The sequence below is a fragment of the Temnothorax curvispinosus genome, unplaced genomic scaffold (genome assembly GCF_003070985.1).
Source record: "Temnothorax curvispinosus isolate PA1 unplaced genomic scaffold, ASM307098v1 QBEX01016358.1, whole genome shotgun sequence".
NCBI lineage: Eukaryota > Metazoa > Arthropoda > Insecta > Hymenoptera > Formicidae > Temnothorax > Temnothorax curvispinosus.
Window position 1 is genome coordinate 1 of NW_020226138.1, and position 9506 is coordinate 9506.

Here is a 9506-nt window from a genome sequence, read left to right on the forward strand (position 1 = left end):
TCTCGTCAGGAAGTAATCGATCCGCTCCGGATCTCGCCAGGTCGCCAAAATGACTGCTATACCCGGAACGGTGGCGTTCGACGAGTACGGCCGGCCCTTCATCATCATCCGTAACCAGGAGAAGCAGCAACGCCTCACCGGTCACGATGCAATCAAGGTGAGATGGCGACGGTGACGGCGGACCTCGTAATCGAGCTTCTCCACCTCGTTTCTGGCGTCATTCTATAAGTCTCTCTTGTGGATGACGTGCACGTATCGACGCCTCGTCAACGCGTCCCCAAGGGGGACTTTGCCGCTCCCCCGGATCACGCCCGAGAGACGCTCTCGGCCACGTGCGAGCGGCAATGGCGGTGTTTCAGGCCTCGGCGATGAATAGAACGAAATATTCAGGCCGGACCGTACCGGGCGATTTTTTGTCTCTCGTTTCTCGAGATTTTGACCTACGATTTAAGCACGGCTGGAGGAGATCTAGGTTAATATGTCTCAATTAATGTGTCTCGCTCTCTTCTCTCTCTCGAGGGACCTTGGATTCTTTGTGACCATATAAGGCGATTCAGCCTTTTAGCCTGTGAGTGTTGCGATAGAGCAACAAAATTATAAACCGGGTTTATTTAACGATTTGTATATATATATTTTTTGAGATTTTTGTTTTAATTTTAAATCTGTAGAGAATAGGCAGTTTTTAATTTAAACTATAAAATTAATTTCTTACATTTATTAAATAAGAAAGTGATGTGCATAGTAAGAATTTAAATTTTTAATATGGGAAATATTGAAATATTTTGATTACAGTCGCATATTATGGCAGCGCGCAATGTGGCCAACATCCTTAGGACGTCTTTGGGGCCTAAGGGACTGGATAAGTTGATGGTTAGCTCGGACGGAGATATCACCGTTACTAATGACGGTGCGACAATCTTGAAGAATATGGATGTTGACCATGAAATTGCCAAGCTGATGGTCCAATTGTCAAATTCTCAAGATGACGAGATTGGCGATGGCACTACTGGAGTAGTTGTACTGGCCGGGGCGCTTCTGGAACAAGCTGAACAGTTGCTGGACAAGGGAATTCATCCGATTAGAATCGCTGACGGTTTTGAACTAGCGGCCAGATGTTCAACCGAGCATCTCAAGACAATAACGGACGATTTCAAGGAAACCCCGGAGAATTTGGAGTCATACATCGACATAGCTATGACCTCGTTAGGTTCGAAAATGTAATTAAGTATTTTTATTGCTTTTAAAAATTCTCTGTTCGCAATTCTTTTTTTTAACTCATATATATATATTTTTTTTTGTTTGTTTATTACAGTATCAACAAGCATCATAGGCAGATGGCGGAAATAGCTGTGCAAGCTGTATTGGCAGTTATGGATCCTGTTACTCGCGATGTTAATTTTGAACTAATCAAGATAGAAGGAAAGGTCGGTGGTAAATTGGAGGATACTGTCTTAGTACGCGGTGTCATTGTCGACAAGGACTTCAGTCATCCGCAAATGCCGAAGGTAAAATTCGAAAAGTGTCCCACGTCAGACTTTTGCTCTTTGATAAACAAATTACATATTACTTTAATGTCCGTGTAATGTTACAGAGATTAGAAGACGTTAAACTGGCGATCTTGACTTGTCCGTTTGAACCACCAAAACCCAAAACTAAACATAAGTTGGATGTCACGTCGGTCGACGATTACAGAGCTTTGCGCGATTATGAACGCGAGAAGTTCACGGAGATGGTGAAGCAGGTCAAGGATGCCGGCACGACACTGGCTATTTGTCAATGGGGCTTTGACGACGAGGCCAACCATCTTCTGCTGCAAAATGATTTGCCCGCAGTTAGGTGGGTCGGCGGTCCGGAGATCGAAGTGAGTGGTCTTTATAATTTTATTTTTCTTCAATTTTAATTATTTTTATAGCAATTATTGCTTGCTATAGTGATGAGAAAAAGAACCAGAGGAGGTGCGAGAGTTCGGGGAACTGGCTTGTCTTAGTTTTGAAAGCATTAGTCTTCTCTCGCAAATTAATGTTATATTAACTTTCGAGAAAAATGGAAAACTCTCAAAATTAGATAGCCGGTGATCTGGCTCTCGTGGTGGCTCCAATGATCAAAAGATTATGAGATCTGAATAATCTAATAGCAATCTTTTTGTCGTATTATGCGTTTTGTACATTAAATACGCATGAAGGATTCAATTTTTTTTTCAGCTCATTGCCATTGCGACCGGTGGACGCATTGTACCTCGCTTCGAAGAATTGACGCCGGAAAAACTTGGTCATGCAGGCGTTGTCAGGGAATTAACGTTTGGCACGACAAAAGATCGAATGCTAGTCATCGAAGAATGCAAAAACTCTCGCGCTGTGACAATCTTTATTCGCGGCGGCAACAAAATGGTACGCAACGACAGCTATTGATAAAAATAATTTTTGTGCAAGGAGAATTTCAGTAGTACTCCTTTCATTGTACATAACTGACCAGACACCTTGCAATAATAATGCATTGCAATAATACGAACTATTCAATACTCTGTGTGAATTGGATTTGTTTTTTTGCGATGCGACACTTGTGCTACATAGATAATTTAGGATTTATAATGGAGCATGTATTGCTTTTATGTTTATAGATTGTCGAAGAAGCAAAACGGTCGATGCATGATGCATTATGTACCGTACGCAACGTAGTAAAAGACAACAGGATTATTTATGGTGGAGGCGCGGCGGAAATATCCTGCGCGCTGGCTTGCATGGCGCAGGCTGATAAAATCAGCACTTTGGAACAATACGCCTTCCGTGCCTTCGCCGAAGCTTTGGAGAGCATTCCCATGGCGCTCGCGGAAAATTCAGGCCTTTCTTCGGTGGATACCATAGCGGAAATTAAAGCGCGTCAGTTGGCCGAAAAAAATCCCGATCTTGGTATCGATTGCTTAAATCGAGGCACAGCAAGTACGTATCGATCTTTATACGTATTACATACTGTTTTATACATTAATCATGAAATTATCACGGGTTATTTGTTACAGATATGAAGATACAAAATGTCATTGAGACACTGACAAGCAAAATCCAACAGATATTGTTGGCTACGCAGCTCGTCAAAATGATATTAAAAATTGACGACATACGCTCGCCTTACAGCGAAACCTAAAGCCCAAGTTTATTTAATTATGTGTGATTATATTAAATACTGTATTGTAATTGGTATCGTTTTATGTGCTGCATTTATTCTTACATTTGTAATAATGGATTGAGCTTCAATTGGTTGAATTGAAAATTGTTTCACATCATCTTCTATAATTTACATAATATATAATAAATTAAATAGTTGTAATTAATTGAAAATTATTTCACGTTATCTTCTATACTTGGCGCGAGACACTACGTGTCTTTTGATAATTTGTACAATATTACATATTACATATTGTGTAAGTTATAAGAGATGATATGAAATAATTTTCAACGATACAATTTCTAACCTGTATACCAATCTGGCAATACAATCATTAAGCGATACCTGATTCACGGGCACTTGTGTTTTTACCTACATCTATTTCTAATTTCCTATACTCTTTCGAAAAACATTAGAATTTCTCTTAACACAGTAGGGAATGCAGTTATTGCAATCGGGAACCAATAACGCGATTTCTGATTGCTGCTTCTGTGTAGTGTTTCGTATAAGAAACATTAGAAATGAGATAAGAACTCATCGGTCAACTTTAGTCTCTTCTCAATTATTTTTAATCTCTTAGAATGTTTTAGATCGTAATACCATTTATATTACCTATAAATTACCTTGGGCTTATTTATACTTATTTTTTGGATACTTGTTTCTATCACAGTGAAATATATAATCTTCCGTTCAGAATTCCCTTATTCTATATGTGAGGTGACAGGGCCGGGAATCGAACGTCTTCTTTTGGAACAAACGATTGCTCCACCACTAAACAGACTAAACTATCCAGCACCTCGACTTTATTTTCACTGTAGGAACAAATAAATATGTCACATCGAGTCAAGGTGTTATTGTGTAAATATATTCTATAACATTTTAAGGGAAGGGATCTTTTCTCTTTTTTTCAGACATCATTCTATGGAATGTGTTTATAATGCGCGAAACCAATGGCAGACTGAATGAAGTAACAAACGAATATTACGATCTACTCGTAAGATGGCACAGAATACAATTGTACATATATATAAATTAGAATATAAACAACAATTATATACCTCTGTTTCTTTCTGTCGCCTTCGTAATTTTTTCTCATTCGTATATCAGTCCGTCATCGGACCCGATTTTATAACAGCTCTCTCTCTCTCTTTCTCTCGTATCACAAAATATACATTCAATTTCCAACATGACGTTATATCTTTTCTCTCTCGCGCGCGTTTCCTTTTTACATTAATTACATCTTCAACAAGTTTTCAACTTTATCATGCGTACGAAATTCTCACAAGGACCAAGTATGACTGTACAAAGGAAAAAAGTTTCGCCATACATATGTAAACATTGTATTCACGCATAATTATTATTATCATATCATTCCCATATATTCGTTCGGTTTAGATTGTTTTCTCAATACTATGGAAATTGTTTTGTTATGTGCATAATTCCCGAATTTAATTAACTTACATTTTCAGACATTCACGATTTGTATAATTAGACATAAATCAACGTATTTCCTTGTACGTACTTCAAGGAAGAACGGATTCACACAAGTATCTCTGAGACCATCAATTATCTTTATAACATAAATAATATCGATTAATAAAAAGAATCTTAAATTTAAAATCCTTGTAGGAGCTTCGTACTCGTGCCTCCCTTACATTTCAACGTACAACGCTATACAGTAACAATAATGAAAAATATCGCTCTTTCTCACTTACCGAGACCTGATCGTCTACCTATACATAACAGAATTGACTTCGAACTTGAATGCGATTAGGAATACGACGACATATCGTAAAATCTATAAATTACCCGAGTAAAAAAGAAACATATAAAACGTGATATCGATGGGCCACTCTCGATGTGTCTACGTCTAAACGTAGCCGGATTACCGCGCGGTATCACTAACTTCCAGTACGAACAAATGGACTAAGCGAGTTTCGGTTATTCGCGTATAACGTTTTCAACTAAAGACACACAGTACAGTACAGTACAGTAGAGCGGGGAACTTGACCAGGATCATGCCTCGATTGCGTTACACCTTCTTGAGCATGGGCAAGTGAAGCACCTCAGGTACCTCGATATCTTCAAGTCGAATATCCGACGGATTGAATGAAAATCTTACGGGATATGAATACTTTAGATCCATTAACAACTGAAAATAAAAAATCCATTATATGTTGTGAAAAAATTTTTCAGGCTCGCTACTTAAGAATGCGTATATACGAGTGTCTTTTAGACGCTCATCGAAGAATTGATAATATGATAATTCCCAATCGACTGCAGGGGAAAACTTACTTGTTCGTTGTTCTCACCGCGCTCCTTCAGTTTGTCTTGTACTTTCTTGATAAACGAAACAGGAACTCGACTTTCGTAATCGTCGACGGGCGTGTACAGATTCAGAATTTTCACTATTTGATTGGCCGTCAGTTTGTTGCACATCTCGCAGACAGAATTAACGTCCTCGTCCGTCTTGCGAGCTTGTAGAAGCTGCGACGCCTGTATGATGGGCTGTAGCGCTTCCGACGCGGTTTCTAGTCGTCGGTCCCTGCCCCACTGCTCCAAATGGCTCATGTTATACCTTAAATAATAAACAGAACATTGTATAATTTTTTACAAAGTATATTTAATATTATTACGCAAATAATAGCAGGAAATAAATTGGAAATAAAAAAGTAAAGTCAATCTCTGCTTTGGAATTGAAGAAGGGAGATTTAAGTCTTTCCTAAGTTCTTTTTTACGTATTTTCTATAAAGCAGTTATTGTGTTGGATTTCTTATTACATTGTTAATAAATAACAATGCAATTGAGAATTAACGCCACGTTTGTCTTACCTTATCTGCATACCCTTTGTCCATCGGCAGAGCTCGCTCCTTAACAGCAGGTTGTTCAAAGCGCTGGCGCACATGAAGTAAAACAGTTGCTTAAACAGCTGCACCACAACCTCGGGGTCCACGCCGTGATATTGAAGGGTCTTGTGCACCGACGTCAGCTCGCCCAGAAGCTTGTCCAGTTTCTGCTGCGTGGAATCCGGCTCGCCGCCCATGGACGACGACCTAGGTCGCCCGGTCTTGTCGGTCGGAACGGATATTGCCTCATGCTCCAGCAAGGCCGGTACTGTGAGCGCCTGAATCCTCTCCTTGAGATTCGTGATGAGATTGTTGAAGATCCAGAGAGCCACGTTACTCAGTACAACACGGTATTCACTCAGGTCGAAGTTCCTCAGGCATTGCTCGTTCTGCCTGGGCGTGTTCTCGATCTGGAACGGCTTGTCGCCGGAGTACTGCTTCATGTTGTGCAACAAACGCAGGGTGTTACTCATCCAAAGCACTCTGCAGTCGAAGTCGTCGCGTTTCTTTGACACGCGTTTAACGGCATTCAGGTACTCGGTCAACAGCGACCGCACCTTATCGTCATCGTTAATGCAGTCGGTGTGTCTGATGCACATGAAGAGGATGTAGGCCGGTAAGCCTGGTAACAGCGTCACCGCTATTCGGGGCTTCAGCTCTGAAAAAGGTAAAGATATTAAATATAAATTTATAGGTCATACATATTGGGCGTAAAAATAAACGTGAAAAGAAATAAAGGTGAATAAAAAAAGATTTGTTAATTATACCTTAAAATTTTTAAATTAAATTATATCTCTCGGACAATGAATTTTATAGATAAATTCGAAAATATTTAAATGTAAGAACTCATAAATAAAACAGAATTCTCGAAAAATTAATCGACATGAAAAGTAACCCCGAAACTTACCAATGACCAAGTGGCGTATGATCAAGTTGATATCCTCCTTTCTGAATTCAAACATTCCTTCATAATCCCTCTCCTTTTTGCGAATGATAGGCATGTTACTCCCGTCTCCGTGAGTACTGGAAACGGCGACGCAGCCGTTTGCGTATTCCACCGTGTTGGGCACTGTAAAATTGAAACTTTTGTATTCGCGCTGGACACAATAAGCAAGCGATGATGAATTATGGTCTGCGTGATCGAACTGGTTGAAAAGTTTGTATGTAATCCTCTAGTTCATTAATTTTCATAAAATTTTGAATTTTTAACTTACACAACTATTTATCTTATTAAATCGTTTCTATTTCTTTGCTTAATCTGCCGAAGAACTTACTGTCTTTTACATGCACAAACTATTAGAACAATTCAATAAGATTATGACTATGATCACATCAAGACCACGCACTCACCGGTGCCTTTTACATAAGAACGTTCCTCCCCTTCGTCTTTGACAGCATTAAAAGATAAAGTAATTTATGATATTCAACGTAATTCCAAAATTACACAGCAATAGAATCTTTAAATATTTCTTACAATAAGTATATAATTATTACACTTACAGCCAGCATCCTTGAGTCGTTTCGCCAGAATTCTGCATTGTTTCTTGAAGCGTCTACATTCCTCCGCTACTTTATCGTATTTCTCTTGAAGTTCCTTTAACACAAAGGTCAAATATAAATATATAAATTTTTGTATTTATATAAACGAGAAGTTAAGAGACTTTATTGCGGTAAAAAATATATCTAAATTTAAAAGTAACAAAATCAATTAGGATTAATAATAAATTTTGTATCAATGATAAAAGAATTTGTTTCACTTACCAGATTTTCAGACGTCAATCTGGCAACCTCATACTGCATGTAAAGCTCCGCTTGAGTTTGCGGCGATTTGCTCAAATTAATGGAGAGCAGTTTTTGCTGCTTCTCGATTTCTTCTTGCAGCCTGTCTATCTCGTTTCGCCACTCGTCTCTTTGCGACCGCCAATTCCTTTCCTTCGCTTGCAGCTCATCCTCCAATTGCCTTAAAAACAGAGAAACCAAGTTTTTCACTTTTTGGGAATTACTGCGAGAAATCTCTTGAATTGTTCAATCGCAAATTAATCGTTCGAGGGAGTCATGCTAAATATAAAAAATCATGCCTATTACTAACATCATTATAAAATAATTATTAAAATGTAGTTTTAGAAATAATAACACGGGATAAACAAATTAAGGAAATTTAGCATGACTCATAGTTGATAATATTAATGTCACTGTTGTCAAAACAAACAGCTTTGAAATGCTTCAAGACGTTTAAATAAATATACTATGAAATTATAGAATCTCTTTTTTTGATTGAACAGTTCAATAACGTTGAAACGAGTGAATCTGCTCAACTCACTCTCCTCTCGGTGCCTTTGTCTTAAGTTTACTGAAAATCGAAGTGCATGCACAAACGACAAAAGACTGTTGTTAGACGTGGCACTTTGTCAATAATCGGCTTGACAACTAAGCGTTTTGCGTTACCTGTTAATCTTCTTCTGCGCTTCGAAGGCAAGTACCAGCTCGCCATCTTCGTTTATGATGTCCACATCGCGACCATAACTGGTACCTAAGCTCTTCATTCTGCGCGTATGATCGGCCAGCACGCTATGCAGCTGAATACACTCCTCTCTTCTCCTTTCCAGTTCCTCCTGCAGCGCCTCGAATTGTACTAAAACATCATTATGTCAATATTATTCTATGTCTTTTACACAGTATTATTATTATTGTTTTTGCAGACAGTTATTGGTGATAGGGCATATAAGAGGAAAATAGTAGCATTAATAATTGTAAACATAGAGAAACGAACATATTCAAAAAGAATTTTCGAAAAATTCTTTCCATATAATTTATGCTTTAAACGTATAATACTGTTTACACTTTTGCAAAATTTATTCCAATATAGGTGGATTCATATTGTTGAATAAAGCGATAATTTTGTAAGCAATGTGAAAATGAAGAATGCAATATGTAAGTACTAAAATATTGGAATTAGCGCAATTATGTTTTACGCTAAAATCAATATTTAATATTAGACACAGAGAATGAAGAGATACAGCGTTTAGAGGATAAAAGGTAAAAGAAAGCAGAGATCTAACACAAGGTAAAAAGCAAAAAGCAAAAGTTATAGATACACATGTGTTTATCTATATCACGCTTTGATGTTTAAAAGTTTAAAGATACAAAGTAAATTAACTTATATATTAAAATCGGTATAAATATGCGTGCTTAGTGAAAGAAGTAGTGCAGAAAATAGCTAATGAGTTGTAATATCCAATTACTCATGAGATTTTGCTGCGCGGACGATGGGCTGGTCTCCGATACAGTCTTCCTCAGTGAGTTCAAGTCTTTTTTAAGTTGCGAGTTCTCCATTTCTAGTTCTTGGAGCTGCAAGCAAACCATATTGTCTCAATTAATCAGTTAATCAGTGATAATAGAGATAAGACAAGTGACGAAGTACGATGAAGTGGATTTATCGATAATCTCTTAACATGCCGGTTAAGTGACGTCGAGTTCGCGTCAGAAAATTGGCAGGTGTTA

At 38.1% G+C, this 9506-nt stretch overlaps 2 protein-coding genes across 4 annotated transcripts; one reads left to right on the forward strand and one right to left on the reverse strand.

Annotated features, from left to right (window-relative positions):
• Positions 1-6: 6 nt before the first annotated feature.
• LOC112466572 (T-complex protein 1 subunit epsilon) lies at positions 7-3188 on the forward strand. Its single transcript, XM_025034731.1, has 7 exons — positions 7-157; positions 793-1217; positions 1313-1505; positions 1592-1861; positions 2202-2387; positions 2618-2936; positions 3014-3188. The coding sequence occupies exons 1-7, from the start codon at positions 50-52 to the stop codon at positions 3136-3138; spliced, it is 1626 nt and encodes a 541-aa protein (XP_024890499.1). The 5' UTR covers positions 7-49; the 3' UTR covers positions 3139-3188.
• Positions 3189-3945: 757 nt separating this feature from the next.
• Positions 3946-9347, reverse strand: LOC112466571 (unconventional myosin-Va-like). 3 transcript variants are annotated; one of them, XM_025034728.1, is made up of 10 exons: positions 9248-9347; positions 8451-8637; positions 8326-8355; positions 7767-7965; positions 7506-7599; positions 7356-7391; positions 6913-7074; positions 5991-6663; positions 5455-5737; positions 3946-5311 (listed from the first exon to the last, which is right to left on the reverse strand). In XM_025034728.1, the coding sequence occupies exons 1-10, from the start codon at positions 9336-9338 to the stop codon at positions 5192-5194; spliced, it is 1875 nt and encodes a 624-aa protein (XP_024890496.1). In that variant the 5' UTR covers positions 9339-9347; the 3' UTR covers positions 3946-5191. The 3 variants fall into 3 exon arrangements, with proteins under 3 accessions (XP_024890496.1, XP_024890497.1, XP_024890498.1); XM_025034729.1 differs by lacking the exon at positions 8326-8355; XM_025034730.1 differs by lacking the exon at positions 7356-7391.
• Between the last annotated feature and the right edge of the window lie 159 nt (positions 9348-9506).